At 44.0% G+C, this 18,432-nt stretch overlaps 2 protein-coding genes across 5 annotated transcripts; both read left to right on the forward strand.

Annotated features, from left to right (window-relative positions):
* The first annotated feature begins 1,282 nt into the window (after nucleotides 1–1,282).
* PEX26 (peroxisomal biogenesis factor 26) lies at nucleotides 1,283–7,900 on the forward strand. 2 transcript variants are annotated; one of them, XM_074585032.1, is made up of 5 exons: nucleotides 1,283–1,636; nucleotides 2,150–2,290; nucleotides 2,674–2,987; nucleotides 3,718–3,864; nucleotides 4,631–7,900. In XM_074585032.1, the coding sequence occupies exons 1-5, from the start codon at nucleotides 1,464–1,466 to the stop codon at nucleotides 4,732–4,734; spliced, it is 879 nt and encodes a 292-aa protein (XP_074441133.1). In that variant the 5' UTR covers nucleotides 1,283–1,463; the 3' UTR covers nucleotides 4,735–7,900. The 2 variants fall into 2 exon arrangements, with proteins under 2 accessions (XP_074441133.1, XP_074441141.1); XM_074585040.1 differs by having other exon boundaries at nucleotides 1,286–1,576.
* Nucleotides 4,898–15,039, forward strand: LOC141742514 (tubulin alpha-8 chain-like). Of its 3 annotated transcripts, XM_074585008.1 has the most exons (6): nucleotides 4,898–5,487; nucleotides 7,909–7,981; nucleotides 10,334–10,547; nucleotides 11,367–11,515; nucleotides 11,907–12,587; nucleotides 13,353–15,039. In XM_074585008.1, exons 3-6 carry the CDS (start codon nucleotides 10,520–10,522, stop codon nucleotides 13,644–13,646), a joined length of 1,152 nt encoding a protein of 383 aa, XP_074441109.1. In that variant the 5' UTR covers nucleotides 4,898–5,487; nucleotides 7,909–7,981; nucleotides 10,334–10,519; the 3' UTR covers nucleotides 13,647–15,039. The 3 variants fall into 3 exon arrangements, with proteins under 3 accessions (XP_074441109.1, XP_074441119.1, XP_074441100.1); XM_074585018.1 differs by lacking the exon at nucleotides 7,909–7,981 and having other exon boundaries at nucleotides 5,359–5,487; XM_074584999.1 differs by lacking the exon at nucleotides 4,898–5,487 and having other exon boundaries at nucleotides 7,914–8,549.
* Nucleotides 15,040–18,432: the final 3,393 nt, after the last annotated feature.

An 18,432-nucleotide genomic window follows, 5' to 3' on the forward strand; every position in this document is an offset into this window, starting at 1 on the left:
GTAATTACCTTGTAACCAAGACACCCTATTGTTTTTAAATAACAACTAAAGAAGAATGTGAATCATTGCCTGCAGGGTACTGATGGAGACGCTGTTATTACGCCTGAACTCTGGTTCCTTTAACTGCGTAATGTGCTTAAAAGTGTGCGGGGACACAAAGATGATCAGGGGGCTGGAACACCTTTCCTGTAAAGACAGGCTGTGAGAGTTGGGGTTGTTGAGCCTGGAGAAGAGAAGGCTCTGGGGAGACCTTACAGCAGCCTTCCTGTACCTAAAGGGCGGCCTACAGGAGAGATGGGGAGGGACCCTTTTATCAGGGTGTGTAGTGATAGGATGAGGGGTAACGGTTTTACACTGGAAGAGGGTAGACTTAGATTTGGTATCAGGAAGAAATTCTTTCCTGTGAGGGTGGTGAGGCACTGGAACAGGTTGCCCAGGGAAGTTGTGGATGCCCCATCCCTGGAAGTGTTCAAGGCCAGGCTGGATGGGGCTGTGAGCAGCCTGGTCTAGTGGGAGGTGTCCCCGCCCATGGCAGGGGGGTTGGAACTAGATGATCTTTAAGGCCAGTTCCAATGCAAACCATTCTGTGATTCTGTAAAACCACGGGCTGGGTGTGACTGAGGAAGAGGAGGCCAGGAGAGGAAGGCACCCATCACCCACCTCTGGGACCCCGCCTGCCTAAAGCGGGAGCACTCTGCCTTTACCACCCACTCCAAAACCCTTCTCCCGCTGCCCGTGGGAAAGCCGCGGGACTGCAGACGTGATGCCTGGCCCCAAAGCGGCCTCCTGCGGGGCCGGCTGCTGCGGCAGGGGCAGGGACACGCTCGGGGCTGGGCTGACGCCCGGCGGCCGCGGCAGAGAACAGCAGCGGCCGCTGCGAGGCTCTGGGTCGCCTGCTAAGGAGGGCAGGCGGGGCGGAGAACGTCGGCTTAGCCGCTTCCCCTCGGCAACCACACGAGTGAGAAACTGAAGGGGTTTTTGACAGGGACCGGCACCGACCGCCGGCACAGCGTCGTGGTCCCACAGCCGGCAGCCGCAGCCGCTCGGAGGGCCCCCGGCGACCCCGCTTTCCACCACTGATCCCCGCAGAGACAGCGCTGCCCTGCCGGCAGCGGGCGGGATGGCCTCCCTCCCGGGGAAGCCGAGGAGCCGCCGCCCCGGCTCCTCGCCCCGGCGGCCGTTGATCCCCCGCTCCCTCAGGCCGCCGCTAGACTACAAGTCCCGCCGGCCCGCGGGGCGGGGAGAAGATGGCCGCCGGGGCGGCCCTTCCGCTGCCGGGAGGCGGCGGCGGGCTCTCTCACCGCCTTCTGGGGCTGCGAGAGGCTCCGTGACCGCCGCTGCCTGCCTGAGCGGAGCCCAGCCCCGCGGGGGCGGTGGTGGCGCTGGAGCTGGAGCCGGGCCGGCGGCGGGCGGTGGGGCGCGGGGAGGGCGGCAGCAGCCCTCCCGGTAGCCCTCCCGCCGCCATGAGGAGCGAGCCGCTGGCCTGGGCCCCGGTCTCGGCTCAGGCGGCCTCGCTGCTGGAGGAGGCGGCGGACCTGCTGGTGCTGCACCGGGACTTCGCCGCTGCCGTGGAGAGGTGTGAGGCCGGCTGTGACAGCCTGGGCCCCGGGACCGGCCCCGGCCCCGGCCCCGAGAGGTGCGAGCGGGGACAGGTTGATGCAGGGAAGAGGCCTCTGCGTCAGGCTGGCTCCTGACTGCAGGCCCCGTCTGCCCAGTTTGTGACTTTATTTTTTTAAACATAGGGCTTTAGGGGTTTAATAAACCGGTAGGTTTTTTTGGCGAGGGGTTAGGAATCTCTTAGGTTCGAATATAAATATTATCTGTATGAATGGTAGTAGCACCGATGGCCCTTGCTTTGGCTGCTGTTTGATAAGGGCCTGTCTGTATTTCCATGTTTCGTCTGAAGGGATCTGTGTGTGTTTGAGGGAAGCGGGACGCACTGAGGAGCTTTCCCTGCATCTTCCTGGAGATACAGACTTAGTCCATCTTCTCGGGGGATTAATTTGCCTTTTTATTGGAGATGGGGAGAGGGAAAGGAGGGGAGGCAACTGTTGGAGAACTGCAGAGTACCTAGGCTAGGCTGCTGGAAGGGATGCAAGGGGAAACGTGGTTGTCAGAAGTGCTTATTTAAATGTCTCTTCATTACCAGTTCTGCAGAAGTGAAATGCTCCCTTTGTGTTGTGGGGATTCAGGCACTGGCTGAGATGAACCGGTGGAGAGAAGTTCTGTCTTGGGTCCTGCAGTATTACCACATCCCTGAACATCTGCCTCCAAAAGTTCTGGAGCTGTGGTGAGTTTCTGTCTGTGGCTGTCAGATACACAGGGCTTGCGTGTGTTACGTTTAATAGCAGGCCAGACTTGAATATTGCGTGATATTTTCACTTTGTGTGGTGTGAGGATGAAAGCGGAACCTGGGACAGGCCTGTTCTTGACCCCTGTGTGTTGGAGCATGCCTGCAGGCCAGCCGATTGCATCATGGTGAGAACATACAAAAGGGGTGATGCTGAGAAAGTAACATCAGAGTCTGCACCTATTGTCCGCCTTGGAAATCTGCGTTTCAGGTGTAGACCCTGATATGTGCCTTCATGATAGCTGCTTGTGGGTAGTAATTGTCAGTCATCTCAACTTTTACAAAGAGTTAGTGTTTTCTAATATTTCTTTCTTGTATTTCAGTATCCTGTTATACAGCAAAGTCAGAGAGCCCCAGGTCATGCTGGAGGTTGGCAGTAGCTGGCTGAGAGACCAAAGCAATAAGAGCCTCCCCGAGTACAGTTCGTTGCTGGAGCTCTATCTGTTGCATGTGTTGCTTCCACTTGGCCGGTTTGAAGGGGCAGAAGAGCTTGTACGCAGCTGTGATGTTTTTGATAGTGAGCAGCAGCTAGCATTTCTCGGGACCATTTGTGAAAGCCGATGTCAGTGGACTCAACAGGAAGAGATGCGCTTGGCTGCTGAAGAGCAGCCAGATGCAACAACAGAAACTGTTTTGGGTAGGCTTTCCCTCTCTTGTTTGTGCTCCTCTTCTTTTTTATAATTTTATTTTGAGTTAGTTAGTCCCTTACTAAGGGTAGCAAGTATTAACTACGTGACAAACCAGCCACAAGGAAGTCCTGTTGTGTATTTCAGAAAGAAATGGAAGACTTAGTTGATCCATTTGCTGACAATTACAAAGCATATTTAGTCTCTGCTGATGTCAATAGACGAGAATTATTTTCCAGATTCAGAAGCACTTCAGAATAAATGTGTTGGGGTTTTTTTGTTTGTTTGTTTGTTTTTTTAAAGGTACAAAAGGGAAACTAAAACTACCTAGCAATCCCTTAAGGGTACATTTTGTTGTTTCTGTGTATGCTCTGCCTTGTTTCCATTTACAGTTGAGTCCAGGTAGGATAATGCATGTCTGGCATTTAAAGTACTACTTTTCCTCCAGAACTGTAAATCACTTGATGTGATATCCCAGGAGCGAAGCTGGCACTACTGTGGTATAAGATCATATTATACTAAAGTAGATGCATAAAAGAAAAGGTATAACGAATTGTGTTACAAAATTGTACTGTTTCTTCAGTCCCTATTATAAAAAAACTGCCACCCAACACAACTCTTGTGCAATCAAACTAGGAACAGTCTTACTTTAGTATCTTAGTTACTTATTATCTGTATCTGTGTGATTATTATTTTTACTTTACTTTTTGCCCTAACAGCCTTTCTGTTCTTGTATTTTAGGTGTTCTGTCCCAAAAGCTCTTGACCATGTTGACGTTATTACGTAGAGCGCTGAGGTCCATGTCAAGCCACTTCTACTTACTCCCTTACAAAAAGATGCTCTTGGCTACTTTTCTGCTGTACCTGGTGGTGGTGAGATTAGACCCAGGTACAGGATTAAGATTTCCAATTTTTTAAATTCCATTATGGTTACAGGGAAGAAAATAGTTGCTTTTAATAGGTTTGGTCTGTGTAGATGTCTCGTCTTTGGGAGCCACAAAAACTGTGTGACTAGGAACTTACTGTTAGGCTTGTTTCTAATGTTTCCAGTTACAATCCATGTAGAAAGATGTAGCTCTACAAAACCCAGTTTTCTGAAAACAATTTTTCCACCCTCAGCTCTTTCCAACAGACTGTGAGAGGCAGGCTGAGCTGTCCGAGACTCGGCCTCTGCCTCAGTCAACTTGAGGTGCTACAAGATGAATGTCTCCTGGAAGAGTGGTTGCCTGGCAGGCTGTCCTGTCAGGGAAGCAGAGAGTTGCCCAGGGCAGCAACGTAGTTGTGCATTTGATCTGCTTATGCTGGAGTTTCATTAGCGGTGGCTGCTGCTGTCGCTGAAGAATGGGCTGGTCCCGTGACGTAGAGGTGGCAGCTGGGGTGTGGAGGGGATGGGTGTTTCCCCTTCTGCTGGGTGGCAGGTGCTCCAGAGCTATTCTGCACATAGTGCATTGGAAAATACTGAAGGAAGAAGGCTTGCTAGGGATGGGAGCAGTGTCCTGAGTGAAGGCTCAAGTACTGAACCGAACAGAAGGAAGTTAAGACAACTAGATTTTGGTTAACTCTAGTTGGGATTAGTTCTGTCTTAATATGTTTAGTGTATCTTAGTGTTACCTTTTATAATGAAAGGCTCTCTTGCTTTCTGTTTTGTTCTACAGCTTCTCCCACATCACTGCCATTCATTTACAAACTGGTCCAGCTCTTCCGACAGGCTTGGGCAGCTGTATTTTCTCCAATCCATAGGCCTCCAATTCAAGACTAAGTGTATTCCATCACAGAATGCGTTTTTTCTCTGCTGCTGTAAAACTGTCAGCTTAAGGATGTTATCAGGCTCTTCAAGGTCTGTTGAAGTCAGTGTCCTAATTGAGATGACCACCTGTGAACTCCTGTGTGGCGACACCTTAGTTTCTTCAGACGGGGAATTGTGTTGTATGAATTTTGAAACCGGGCCAAGTATTCCTGACGTTTTGCTTGGCTCTACAGCACCGTTCTGTCCAACACCAGGGTAAAGCCACTCCTTCTATAATTTACAACTGAATAAGAATCCTCATTTTCAAACACTTTGCTTTGGATGTAGTTCTTCAGTGAGGGTTGCATAGCCAGATATGAACTACAGAAGAAAGTTTCATCCTTGCAAATGCTGGGCAGTTTTCTGAAGAAGTGAAATAGTGTTCCTGGAGGCATGACTGTAAAAGGCAATGATGTACCAGTAATTAGGGCAATATTCTGCTTTGCCTGAAGACATCTGAAAAGCCCAGTTCCTGCAGCATGGGATTTAGAACAAGCATGTGGAAGAAAAACACTGGAGAAAATGAAGCTATTGCGTTTTGAAGGCCATGGTTTCTCTTGTGACTGATGCCTCCTTACATAGGCGCTCTTGATTTTAGTCATATTTAAGCCAGAAAGCCAAGGTGGTGGGCCACAAAGACTCTTGTGCTACGCTTTCTCGTCTTAAATGCAAATTACAGCACTCTGTGCTTGCCTGATGCATAGTAATTCTTAAGAGCACGTGGTGGTAAGGAAATAGATTTATTTTTTTTAAACTATATATTATTGTCTAGTTGAACAACTGAAGTTGTTGCATTGTTTTACTCTTTCCCTACCTCTTGCTTTTTTTATGTAGGTGTCAAAAAGACTCTGTATGTAGCATCCACCCTCCCCCATCCCCCAATATCTAAAGTCCTGGTTTATGAGGCAGCCATTTAGCAATGCTTTATTATTCAGAACAAACATGCATTAACAGGTAGAAAGAGGTATTTCTCTGAGATCCTCAAACCTTCCCCGGATCCGTGGCAAGAAAATTGTCTGTGTGGAAGATCTGTCACCAGACTGACCCCATTTCTGACCACTCGGGGAAGAAATTGGAGGTTATGGGTAGAACATTCATTTCTTCTCCATCCATCTTCCTATTGTCAATTGACAAAAGGTAAATTCCAAGGGGGAGAGCACTGGCCTACTTAAATATTGCTTCCACTGGAGAAAACTGTTGTGTGCTGGAGAGACAAGTTAAAAGTAAGGAGCCTTTGTGGCAAACAAGTAGGTCGCCATCGCAGCATTTGTGTCAAAATGATGCAGGCTGGCTGACGTCATCCCAAACTACAAAATATTGAACAAAGCAGCCTTTTTGGTGAAGGCAAATCCTATCCAATACGCCAAACCTGTGAAAAGTAGCCAACAGAGATCACAGTGGAACAGTAGTCCTCTTCAAGTTGTTCCTTTGTCTCTAGCAGTCACCATACCGTGAGGTGGTGGCTATTTCTATTAACAAGGAAAGCAGCCTGTTGGTGTCTTTAAACTATGTGTGATCTGTTGCTTTGTTGTCTCCTGGGCCACTTTGAAAACAGTTCTGTGTCTGGTTCTTCTTGGATTATCCCAATCGAGAAACACTCCAATACTAGTGTCAGATAAACTGAGGCAGGTCATACCTGAATGCAGCAATGACCTTGCTTAGTTGTCTTAGTAAAAAAACCAAAACAATCCCATATCCCTCCCCAATGGTTTTTTCTCTGCTAGGACTTTACACCAGGCTAAGTAGCATGTAATGCTTCACGATATTAAAAAGTTATTTCTTACATACTCTGCACACATAACGAAGGCCTGCTTTTGATATCGCTGGATGATTCTTGTAATCCAACTATAAAGTGTAGTTACAACTCCACAACCAACAGTTGATGCGAAAACAAGTAGAATCAAATATGGAGGCTCTGCCTGGACTTGAGCTCTTTGAAGATATGACTAGGTGGTATCTACTGGCCCCCTACTTTGCAAGGCCTCACTTTAAGTACTTTGTAAGCCAGTTAATGAAAAAGCAAAAAAAAAAAAAAAAAAAAAAAAAAAGCCAGGCCAGATTCTCACCAAATTGACTGTTTAGCTAACAACCAATTTTTGCTCTAGTTTTCTATTAACACTGTTAGTTAAATGGCAGAGACGCAATTTTGGAGGTTGGGACCAGTGGTCTGAGCACGCCATACATCATGTTTAGAATGCTGTTAAATGTCATAGCCACTCATTTACCAGGACTTTAACATTCAACTTGATTTTAAGCGCAGGTTGGTAATCTTCCCTTTTTTTTTTTTTTTTGAGTACTACTGATTTTGCATTTGTATTGTATTTAATTCATCATGAGAGGGCAAGAAGGCAGAAGCAAGCCGTCAGGGTTTTTGTGCAATTAATACTAAAACTGCAATATTTAATTTTCACAATAAAGTGACTACTGATTTATCTCTTTGTAGAGCTGCTTATTTGTGCTGTGATTAAATATATGAAAACTTTTGCATTTAATGTATTGATACTCTACAGTTCTCAATTTGCAGAAATGTTTCACTATGTGTCCTTGTTGTACAGGCGTATTTGAATTAAGTAGAGGACTTGTTCAGTGTGAATCTGATGAGATCTAATCAACTGATGATGTCAGAAGGGTGTAAGCCTGCATTTTCATAGGAGTTCAGAGAGTGGTAATTACTTTCTGTGAAACATCCAGCATATAGGTATTTTTTTTTTTTTGAATATGTAAGTGTACATTGGGATGGCCAAGACCAGTACTACCAAGAATAAAGGACCTGGAATTTATTTCCAGCTGTGTTTTTTTTCTGTGCTCTCATTATATGTTGGAGAGAAAAGACACAGCCATGGGGATCCTACTGTTTAAGCCTGTCAGAGAGAATGTGTGTGTGCCATGTCTATGTGAACTTTCTGCTAGTAACGCCAGATACGGCAGGAAATTCTATTTCTGCTTTTTTGTTTTGCCATCTTCTTGCTAGATGCAAAAAACCTTACATTGGCCCATATTGTAGGCAGCTGAAAGGCTGAAGAACAGTTGTCTATAATCAGGTGGACAGAGGTCTCAAAGATAAGGAAAGGCTGGCAGAAAGATGAGGTTTGGTGCCTTAGTACCAGGAGACAAGAAGATAATCCCATGTATGTATCTTGTCCACAGATGATCAAATACTCCAGTGGAATTCCTTGCAGTTCAACCTGTTCTGCAACTCATTTCAATCAGTGGAACTTAGGCAAGTTAACTCCATGTCCATCATTCATCTACAGTCGCCTTTGTCAGAAAGACACCATTTAAAAATGATGCTACCTTTTGAACGTGTAAATGAAGAAATTCTGCAATGTTTAATAATCTTTATAATTTTTTAAATGAGTTATCAGTAGCTTATTTACCAGTTGTTAAGAGTTCTAAGGAAGGAAACTAGTTATTTGTGAAGACTTACCATACGTGTTAAAATTCTGGTTGCTAATACCAGTTGTAATTTTTTTTTTCTATTTTTTTTTTTGTTTTAAACCAACGTTTAGCTCGGAGAGTTAACTGGGAAGGCTTGCTTAAGAACAGCCTTCAGGCTGTGTCCCGTAGATGGGTGAAAGCAGGCTGCTGGTGTATCAGGTGGGTGGGTGGAATGGGATGGTTGCCTGGGAGAGATTATGACCTCTCCTGCCTACGCTGTAGTGCTGTGGGGCCCCTGCCAGCAAGGTGTAGATGCCACCTTGCACCAGGCAGCTTACACAACAGCAGAAACATCAGTAAACAAAGCTGCCACTACCAACCAGGAAAGGAAGCACGCAGGAGAAACCATGGTAAGAAAAGAGTCTGATTATTTTAGAATCATAGAATAGAGTCATTCATAGAATGGTTTGGGTTGGAAGGGACCTTAAAGATCATCTAGTTCCAAGCCCCCTGCCACGGGCAGGGACATCTCCCACTAGACCAGGCTGCTCAAAGCCCCATCCAGCCTGGCCTTGAACACTTCCAGGGATGGGGTGTAGATTTTATGAGATAATGAGCAATGAGTTTGGGCTTCTGTTTCCCCCTACTCCGGTTAAGATCTTAATGAAGGTGGGAAGGCTGAAGTGACTTTTTTGCTTCATTTTGGGGGCAACAAATGTTGCTCACAGTGTGCAAACAAACTATCATATTAGCTTCATGGTAAACAAATTCAGACTTCAACATGTACAGCTGCATTTGTGTTAATAAATTATAAGAGAACTCGTACGCAGAAAAAGAAGGATGGCGTTGGAACTTATTTTTCCTTTTTGGGTGGAAGCTACCCTGGATGTACTTTGAATACAGTATGTTTAACCCTGTATTAATGGCCTTTTCCTACTAGATTGCCAGTATTAAAATTAAGAGCAAAGAAATGTGGACATTTCCCTAGGTACTCCGTAAGACTGCATGGGAATCATCTGCCAAAAGATTCATACTCAAATATACCATGTCCAACAAGAGTGTTTTTGAGAGAACCCTTTAAATTCACAGTACTTGTGAGTCTGCATAGCGATCTACAGAAGGAGACACGCTTCTTTTTCTTTTAGGATATGATACTCTATTTTGTGTTTCAGATTTCTGTTACTAAACTATGTGCAAAACACAGTACTAAATACTTCAGAAACTGTTCATTGACTGCACAACCATGATTACGGAAGTGTATGTATGAGAAGGATTTCTCAAGACATTAATTTAGTCTGACATGCAAAGAGTACCAAGTCCTCTTGAGTATCAAGTTAACGCTTCCTGTGTTAAATTGAATTAAAAGTACCCAGAGAATGGTCTGAAACAATCAGTGATGGAAATTAATTAAGGTACTAAAGGCACTTGAATTCTAGTTCCTTTAATTTCTACAAACTTGTCTTCCACCTGTCCAACACACGTTCAACAGAAGCTTGGTGCTGGTCTCTTCTCACAGGTAATTAGCGATAGAACAAGAGGGAATGGCTTCAAGCTGCAGCAGGGTAGGTTTAGGCTGGACATAGGAAAAAATTCTTCACAGAAAGAGTGGCCAGACACTGGAATAGGCTGCCCAGGGAGGTGGTGGAGTCACCATCTCTGAATGTGTTTAAGACTCGTTTAGATGTGGTGTAGGGGAGAACTTTGTAGAGTGGGGTTGATGGTTGGACTTGATGATCCCAAGGGTCTTTTCCAACCTAAATGATTCTATGATCAGAAAATACTTCATTCCCTTCGCTTTATCTATGTAACGCACCATAGCTGTGTCTTGCGCTGGATGACTGGACTTGGCTCATATTCCTCAGCTGGGACCTGCTGTTGTTTATTTTGTGTGCCTATACGCAGTTTTTCTATCTGTATGGGCTTACGTGCACTTAAATGTAGATCCTGTGTGCTGTACGCCATGCGTAGGCATGGCTGCAAATCTCTAGCTGTGGAGATTATTGTTTCTTTCTTCGCACAGCAAAATGTTTTTCTTCCTATTTGTAAATAAATGTCAGAATACTTTCCATTAATTCCAGTCTTGTGGAAAATTTTGCAATCGTTGGTTGATTCGGGGTTTCAGGAAAGATCAGCTTGCGGACTCTTAGGGTATTCACTGGTTCTTCTCACCATTTCCCTTCTCCTCTCCTTTCAGCATGAGTGCATCTCTGTTCACATTGGCCAAGCAGGAGTTCAAATCGGCAACGCGTGTTGGGAACTCTTCTGTCTGGAGCACGGCATTCAGCCAAACGGCATCTTCATCGACCAACCCAACAGTGATGACTCTTTTGCCACATTCTTCAGAGAGACAAGCACTAGAAAATTCGTGCCCCGGGCTATTATGGTGGACTTGGAGCAAACTGTAATAGGTCAGTATAGAACTAATTTTTGGAAAATAGAAATGAATTAACTCTTCTGGGTGCCAAAGTTCAGATCACTGAATAGCAGGACAATGCCCTTACCATTAGGGATGATCCCAATATGCAGGCAAAACATATGGATTTTAAGTTTTTAATACCAGATATTACTAAAAGCTTTGTTCTCAATGAAAAGATGAAAACTGTACCGCACTCTGTCATGGGTGCTCTACAAATAATTAATAAAATCAAAAGTTTACTATTGTTTAAACCTCCACTGCTTATGAGTACAATATAGCTTTCTTAGAGATTCAGTTCTGGTCTTTCTTTGTGGTGATGGAGCCACAAACTGATGGAACCCTCCTAACTGATGTAAAGTGCTTTCCTTGCATTCAGATGTAAGAGAGGAGCATGAAAATTCAGGCAACAGAAGTGTCCTGACAGATTATTCAGGGGAAAATACTGTTTTACTCTTGCAAATCTCCTCTTTTTCCAGTCATTCCCCTGAAGGTTCTGATGGATCTTAATCTGATTGGTATATAGAGGTGAAATTTTACCATAGCATGGCACAGCCCTCATTTGATAAATAATTCATTTGTATAACACAGCAAATTACATTTGGAGCAGAGTCCAGTTCTTTTTTTTTTTCAAAATGGAGAACATCTCAGATGATAGTCCTCATCTCTGTCCTTTGCTTTTCAAGGTACAAATTTCCATAACAGTTTCTGCCAACTGCCAACAATTCTGCCAAAATGCTCCATCTGTTTTGCAAACATTATCAATCTTGGTGAAACATCTCTTTCAAGCTTATGCTTTTTCTCTCTTGTTCAGATGAAGTGCGAACTGGCACCTACCGTCAGCTTTTCCATCCAGAACAGCTGATCACTGGAAAAGAAGACGCAGCAAATAATTATGCACGTGGCCACTACTCTGTTGGCAAAGACAAAATTGACACGGCATTAGATTGTATCCGCAAGCTGGTATGCACTATTACATTGGAAGCATGACCTTGGGAGGGTGGGAGGGGAAATAAATATCACTTATGGTTTTTGATAGCGCTTCTCGTTTTGCTTTATCTATTGTCATTGGCTCAGAACAGAGATACGCAAGTCCCGGACGTCCCATTTGTCCATATGAATGGAAGGCTTAAATGGGAAACCTCAAATATTGCTATAGCATTATTATTGTAAGAAAAACATCAATATAGCTCTAGCAATACTCTAGCGTGAAGGGAAAACAGACAATAAGAATTTTCTGGGAGAACTACTGACTTTTGTGTTGTGCACTGGGTGTGAGTATTGCTGTCTCTATTTGAGAGTGTAATTTAAAGATATGTTCGTTTATTCTTTCACTTTTCCTATTGGCTTTCAGGCTGATGCCTGTTCTGGGCTGCAAGGTTTCCTGATCTTCCACAGCTTTGGTGGGGGTACCGGCTCTGGCTTCACCTCCTTACTGATGGAACGCCTCTCCAATGAATATGGAAAGAAGTCCAAGCTAGAGTTTGCTATCTACCCAGCCCCTCAGGTCTCCACCGCTGTGGTGGAGCCCTACAATTCCATCCTGACCACACACGCCACCCTGGAGCATTCGGACTGTGCCTTCATGGTGGATAATGAGGCCATCTACGATATCTGCCACCGAAACCTGGACATCGAGCGCCCCACTTACACTAACCTCAACCGCCTCATCAGCCAGATTGTCTCCTCCATCACGGCCTCGCTGCGCTTTGACGGTGCCCTCAATGTGGATCTGACGGAGTTCCAGACAAACCTGGTGCCCTACCCGCGCATCCACTTCCCCTTAGTGACCTACGCCCCCATCATCTCCTCTGAGAGAGCATACCACGAGCAGCTCACGGTGGCTGAAATCACCAGCTCCTGCTTTGAGCCCAACAACCAAATGGTGAAGTGTGACCCAAGACATGGGAAGTACATGGCCTGCTGCATGCTCTACCGTGGTGATGTAGTTCCCAAAGATGTCAATGTAGCAATTGCTGCCATCAAGACCAACAAATCCCTTCAGTTTGTAGACTGGTGTCCAACAGGCTTCAAGGTGAGCAGGGCTGCCATGAGCTTCTCTTTAATGTTTAAAGGGCAAGTTCAGTGTAGCAGAAAACTTGTGTTTAAAGTTGTAGACCTTGCATGTTTTCCACTTGTAAGAAGAATGAACGTAAGAAAGGTGCGTTTGTATAGAATGTGCCTTTCCTCCTTTGGACATTCCATTGACACAGACCCCTAAACATTTAAATAAATGGAAGCATATATAGTATTTCTATATTCAGTAACAGGAGAATGTCAACCCTATAAGACTTTAAACTTAAATTGCATTTGAGAAGAAAGATCAAGGTAATGCTTATACTCTGAAGACACTGAGACACTTGTGTATCCTTTGTGAGATGTAAAAAACCAAACCAACCAAACAAAAAACCCCCAAAGTTATCAGTAATAATACATTGTTGGCAAGCGAAACATTTCTACAACATCTCTGCAAAGAGAGATTTTTTTCACTGTCCTCAATTTTTTTATGCATACTGATGTATTTTTCTAAGCTTTTCTTCATTAGGGTCCAGTTCTGGTTAGTCGCCTTTTTTTTGTTTTTTTTTTTTTCTGTCTTGAGTGAGGTTAAGGAACTGACTTGTGTGCCAAAAAGTAGCTTGAATGACGTTAGACTTAACACTGATGTGATTTGAGTTTTTCTCTACCTCTTTTACTCCCCTCACCAATAGTTTTACAATTTTCTTACCCTGTTTATTGTCTCATCTTGTCCCTTTTCTCATAACTCTTTTTATTCCTTCATCTTTTCTATTGTTATTTGCAGGTTGGGATCAACTACCAGCCTCCTACAGTTACACCAGGAGGAGACCTAGCCCAGGTTGAGCGAGCAGTCTGCATGCTGAGCAACACCACGGCCATTGCAGATGCCTGGGCAAGGCTCAACCACAAGTTTGACCTTATGTATGCCAAGAGAGCTTTTGTGCACTGGTACGTGGGTGAAGGCATGGAGGAAGGAGAATTCGCAGAAGCCCGAGAAGACCTGTCTGCCCTGGAGAAGGAATATGAAGAAGTGGGAACTGACTCATTTGAAGAAGAAGATGAGGAAAAGGAATCTTAAAATGCACTGTGCCCTTTCCTGCACATGATTGTCTCTGTCTCTTTTTTTCATGTGGCTGTATTTCTGCTTGGCTCACACACATCTAGTCTATTGCCATCTTAGTACACTATAAACAGGATGAGTTCTCTGCTATGAGATCACAAGACAGTAATGCAGAATATATGACCATCTAATCATTAGCCACTTTGCCTCAGAGGGTGACAGGCTTCATATTTTTTGCTAATTTATCCTGAAAGGATCTCTGTCATCTATACTATCATTTATTCAATGCAAAATATTACATTATACACATTACAGTATCTTACATATCTAATATAAGATACAGTAATGTGTATAATGTAATATTATTTGAGGAACTCTTGCTTCAAAATGTCCCAGATAATTGCTATGGACTCTTACGTAAGGAGAAGTTACCTACAGTGCTCAGTCTTTATTTCAGACTAATTCGAAACATACTGTTTGTAAAGCTGTAAGATGCACTGAGAACTCTGTTGGTGCCAAGAACACACAGCTTGTGCTAGTGCCCTTGCTTCTGCAGAATCCACAGTGTGGGGTGGTTAGAAGATATGATTTTGGCAGCTGGCATGAGTAGGGGCACAATTCAAGTACTCTTAGCTTCAACAGGAGTTTAGAGCACTCTATGCTCGTGCAGCAACTGTGTAAGAATCCTAACCGGACTGGTCTGGAGGCACAAGTAGGCTGACAGTTCTGTTGAACTGCTAAATCTATGACAGGTCAAGGGCCTTAAAATGACCAGCTTGTGGCATGCAGGAGAGAAGCATTACCAGCTCCATTGGGCTTACTGAGATCACAATAAATCAGAACCATGACAAAAAATGTGTGCGACAGGTATAGGTGGGATGTCTAAGAACACCAGCTATAACTTCACATCTTAAGTCTTAATAAGGTATATTTTTGTATATTTCCATTGTTTGAGGATGTTAGAACAATGTGTTGTTAAGGCAGGCAGGCAGGTGGCCAGGGACGGCCTGCGGTTAAACCGATGGAATAACAAGAGAAACTGTTAGATGTTGCGGACAATGGAACAGGAAAAGTGGCTGGCCAACCCTAACCTGTGTCTCAACTAATGAGGTAATGGCAAGAGAAGCTACTGGGCATTACATACAGTGAAAAGAGAGTTTGGGGGACCCCGCCTTGAGTGTAAGATACCAACAGAAAGTGAAGGGGGTGTTGGCTTACTGAGGGTACTAACTAAAGCTGAAATTACCAAATAAAGGTGTCAAATTAGCAGAATAGGGCCAGTGATGAAAAAGTGGGGGGCACGGGGGTGGTGGTGTCTATTTAGGGACGGGGGAAGCAAGAGGAAAGTAATAGAAGGTAAAGAAAATGGTGTTGGTCTCGGGGTACCTGTCGAGCAGTCCTGTGCTTGAACAACGCCTGGAGCAAGACAACAAGCCCATTGTGCTGATCTTTCCTTGTGTGTCCAACTTGCTTATGAGCTCATGGTTATCTGGAAGGTTTTCCTTAGCGCTGATGAAGAGGCACCCGGGAGGGGATGGAGGACATATCAAATATATACCACTGTTATTTTCATGCTAGATTTATTATTGATCTTTCATAAATGGATTTCTTTTTTAAAAAAAATATCCGTGTTTTCACTGAAACATATACTCAGCACATACAACTGGAGCAGGGCTACAGAAATGCATCATGTTTCACCCAGCTGTTGAGGAGCGTTTTCCACCTTCTGGTAGCTCAGTTTGTATTAGGATTGCTAAACAGTCATAAAGAAATGCAGGCACATCCAGAAACGTCAGTAGTGTAGTTTGCCTTTTTATCTGCAAAATGAATGGCTGGTCTTTATATTAGTAACTACAGTTCTGAACTTGCTATATTAGGGAAGATAATTCTGCAAGACCAGATCCAATTCCACAATTTTTAACACGTACTTAGAAACTTTCTATATGACAATTCTTAATGAAAAGGAAATAACACTTTTGAAGCTGTATCCCAAGATGTACTTCATTTTTCTTTATTTAAAAGTAATTTTAAAAGTACATAGCACACTTCTCTGTTTCAGGGATAATGTCTGAAAGCCAATCTTTCATCAATACAGCAGAGTTTTATGTGGATACTGAAATACTAGACTTTAGGCTAATTTCAGAAATACCTGCAATGAGATGCTGTCGATTCTCCCAGTAGGTGGCAACAGAATGACAGAATGGAGCTCTAGAGGGGACACAGGGAAGTATTTAAACCTTCATTTATCTAAGAAGGTACTATAATATGTGTGAAATGCAAAGACTTTCACACACAAAATTAAAAGCAAAAGAGGTTTTTGTATGATCACCAAAGAACTTCTTAGGAGTGCACTGTTTTGTAGGGTGGCATGTTACTGTTCTAAAATAATCCACAATTCTGGCACTACTGGTGAATGACTTAGATAAACAATCTGTAGGGAGTGATGCACATCTGGTAAAGGAGTTAACTGTTCTTCATTTGCTATTGACATATTTGTATCTCTAGTCAGAACAGAACTGATAGATCACAGGACTTAGTTGTTCTCTTGGCCTAAGATCTGGTGGAAATCTCTAGATTATTCAAAAATGCTGTTTTCAGAGAGGTGTCTATTTTTAAATAGAGAAAAAGGGGTTAGGTTTTATACAGCAGTGTTAAGGTCTTTGTTTTTTTTTTTTTTTTAAATCCCTCTAAAAGGCTGATCTTGATAGAATCATAAACAATTGGAGATAATAACTCGTAACTGCACTGCTCTGTTGCATTGCTCTGGAGGGCACCTATGGCACGGCACCCAGTCCATGTGCACATGAGAAGCCCTCTGAGAACATCCAGACCCTCCCAGTTGTGTGCAGGCTGCGCATCACCCCAAGGAACATGGGCTATTCACAAGCCCTCTGGCAGTACCAGCAAAACCACTCTAGCACTCATGCCAAATTCACTTATTTGCACACCTCAGGACTCCATGGCAGGGTTTTTTTTACAATCATCAGCCTTACTTAGCTCTCGTCATCATCTAACAGTGTCACAAGGTAAAAGCTGAAGTGGGCAGGTTTTGATAAGGCCACTGGGCAATCAACCCTCCCCATGCAGGGTGTGTTTCAAGCCTGTTCCATGTGGGACAGAGAGATGCCCCTACAAGGCCACCATCTGCCAACACAAGTTGAATGCCAGCATTGAGCAAGATGTCTTTCTTTCCAAGAACCCAGGTCCAGGCCATATCTGCCTCACGTCTCTATGGAGCAGAGCCTAGAGGCCGACTTTGGAGTCAACAAAACTCACCGGTACCTGGGACTGCAGACCCACACTGTGCTTTCAGGCTACCCTCTAAATGTAGGCTGATGGTTTTCTGCCTAAGCGCTCGGCAACAAAGGCGGACAGAGCAACAGAAGTGAAACCTCATGAAAAACAATATGCCCAGGTCTTTCTTGGGGCTTTTACATTTGTGTCTGACCATCACCCCAGACCAGCACAGAGGTCCACATCTGGTGGAGCTGTGAGCTTTAACATTTCAGATTGTCCGGAACACCGGAGTTCATCTGGAATGTTACCAGTTCCATTGGAAGAACACTAAAACGACCTATTTCTCAGTCTCAAAGCAATGACCTGGTGGTTTTCTGGAGAAGCGTGCCAATCAGATACCTTAAACAAAGCAGCAGACACAAATTATCACAGGAATTCTTCCTCTGTAAAAAATCCTTGTGGCTCCAGAAATCTCTGTAGCTTTTCCTAGCCAAAATTGAAGAGCAGTGATTTGCAGGTTTATGTAAAGATCAGCAAAATGAAGACTATATATACCAAAGTAAATGTAAGTTTATAAAAACGAGTATGAACTATTTCACACTGTTAAAAGGTAGGCATTAGTTAGAGAAGATACATAGATGCTGGTTGCCAACAGTGGCAGAACTAATGTATTAATACCATCATGTCAAAGTGGATTAACTTAAATTTTAGGAATTGTGTATTTAAATTTCTACTGATTAAGCATCATAATAAACTGCATGTTTATAAAATCAGGGGATACGTTAATACTCAGATTCAAGCAATTAAGCGTGCCTTCCTCTTTGCTACCTAGGAGTTGCAAACACAAGGATTTCTCCACTGAGAGAAGCTGCTGAGAATGCTGAGCCAGTGCAGAAGGAGCGGACAATAAATTGGTGGAGGCAACTGCCCTAATTTGGTGTGAGAACGTTTGTGTGATGCCTCCAGCTATGCCTTGCAATAAGCACTGCAATGAGAATCAAATTTCTTTCTGTGTTTGGACAGATGAGTTAGAGTCTTTGCTTAATACTGCCCTGTACTGCTGACAGCCCAGATGACTCTACACAGAAAGAGAAGCAATAGAAGTAAATTGAAACATTAATAGAGAGGCAGCTGGAGTAACGACAGAAAGAAGTCAGGCCATTATTTAAGAAACCTGGTAGGGCGCACTTCAGAATGGTAATTATATTTACTTTCCAGTTGTCTGTTTTTGGTTTTTCTTCTATCCTTCTCTTTTTCATTAATTTGCTTTCTTACACCCTCTTGGTCTTCTGTATTGGAATTTAGGAGTGATTTTTGTCTACACATGTGCATGCTGGCAGAACAGGGAGCTGGGATGGTATGTGTCTTGTAGGTGATATATATGGATAATACTCAGGTGTTAGAAAGTACAGTGTACAGCGTGTTACGTGGCCACACTCGGATTTAATAAGCCCGCCAAACCAGGCGGGACTAAATTTGAAATCTGGGGCATATCTGAGCCCTGCCTGTCTGGGTGGCTTTGCATAGGCAGGGTGTCAGGGAGGAGCGCAGGAGGCGGCGATTCAGC

The sequence above is a fragment of the Larus michahellis genome, chromosome 1 (genome assembly GCF_964199755.1).
Source record: "Larus michahellis chromosome 1, bLarMic1.1, whole genome shotgun sequence".
In the NCBI taxonomy this organism is placed as follows: Eukaryota; Metazoa; Chordata; class Aves; order Charadriiformes; family Laridae; genus Larus; species Larus michahellis.

What these genes read in the sequence shown, in the direction of transcription:
- PEX26 (XM_074585032.1), top strand. Translation starts at nt 1,464, where the DNA reads ATGAGGAGCGAGCCGCTGGCCTGGGCCCCGGTCTCGGCTCAGGCGGCC. An exon ending in CCAAAAGTTCTGGAGCTGTG is followed by an intron (nt 2,291 to 2,673) that starts GTGAGTTTCTGT and finishes CTTGTATTTCAG; the next exon opens with TATCCTGTTATACAGCAAAG. An exon ending in AACAACAGAAACTGTTTTGG is followed by an intron (nt 2,988 to 3,717) that starts GTAGGCTTTCCC and finishes CTTGTATTTTAG; the next exon opens with GTGTTCTGTCCCAAAAGCTC.
- LOC141742514 (XM_074584999.1), top strand. Translation starts at nt 8,397, where the DNA reads ATGACCTCTCCTGCCTACGCTGTAGTGCTGTGGGGCCCCTGCCAGCAA. An exon ending in CTTGGAGCAAACTGTAATAG is followed by an intron (nt 10,548 to 11,366) that starts GTCAGTATAGAA and finishes TCTCTTGTTCAG; the next exon opens with ATGAAGTGCGAACTGGCACC. An exon ending in GGTGTCCAACAGGCTTCAAG is followed by an intron (nt 12,588 to 13,352) that starts GTGAGCAGGGCT and finishes TGTTATTTGCAG; the next exon opens with GTTGGGATCAACTACCAGCC.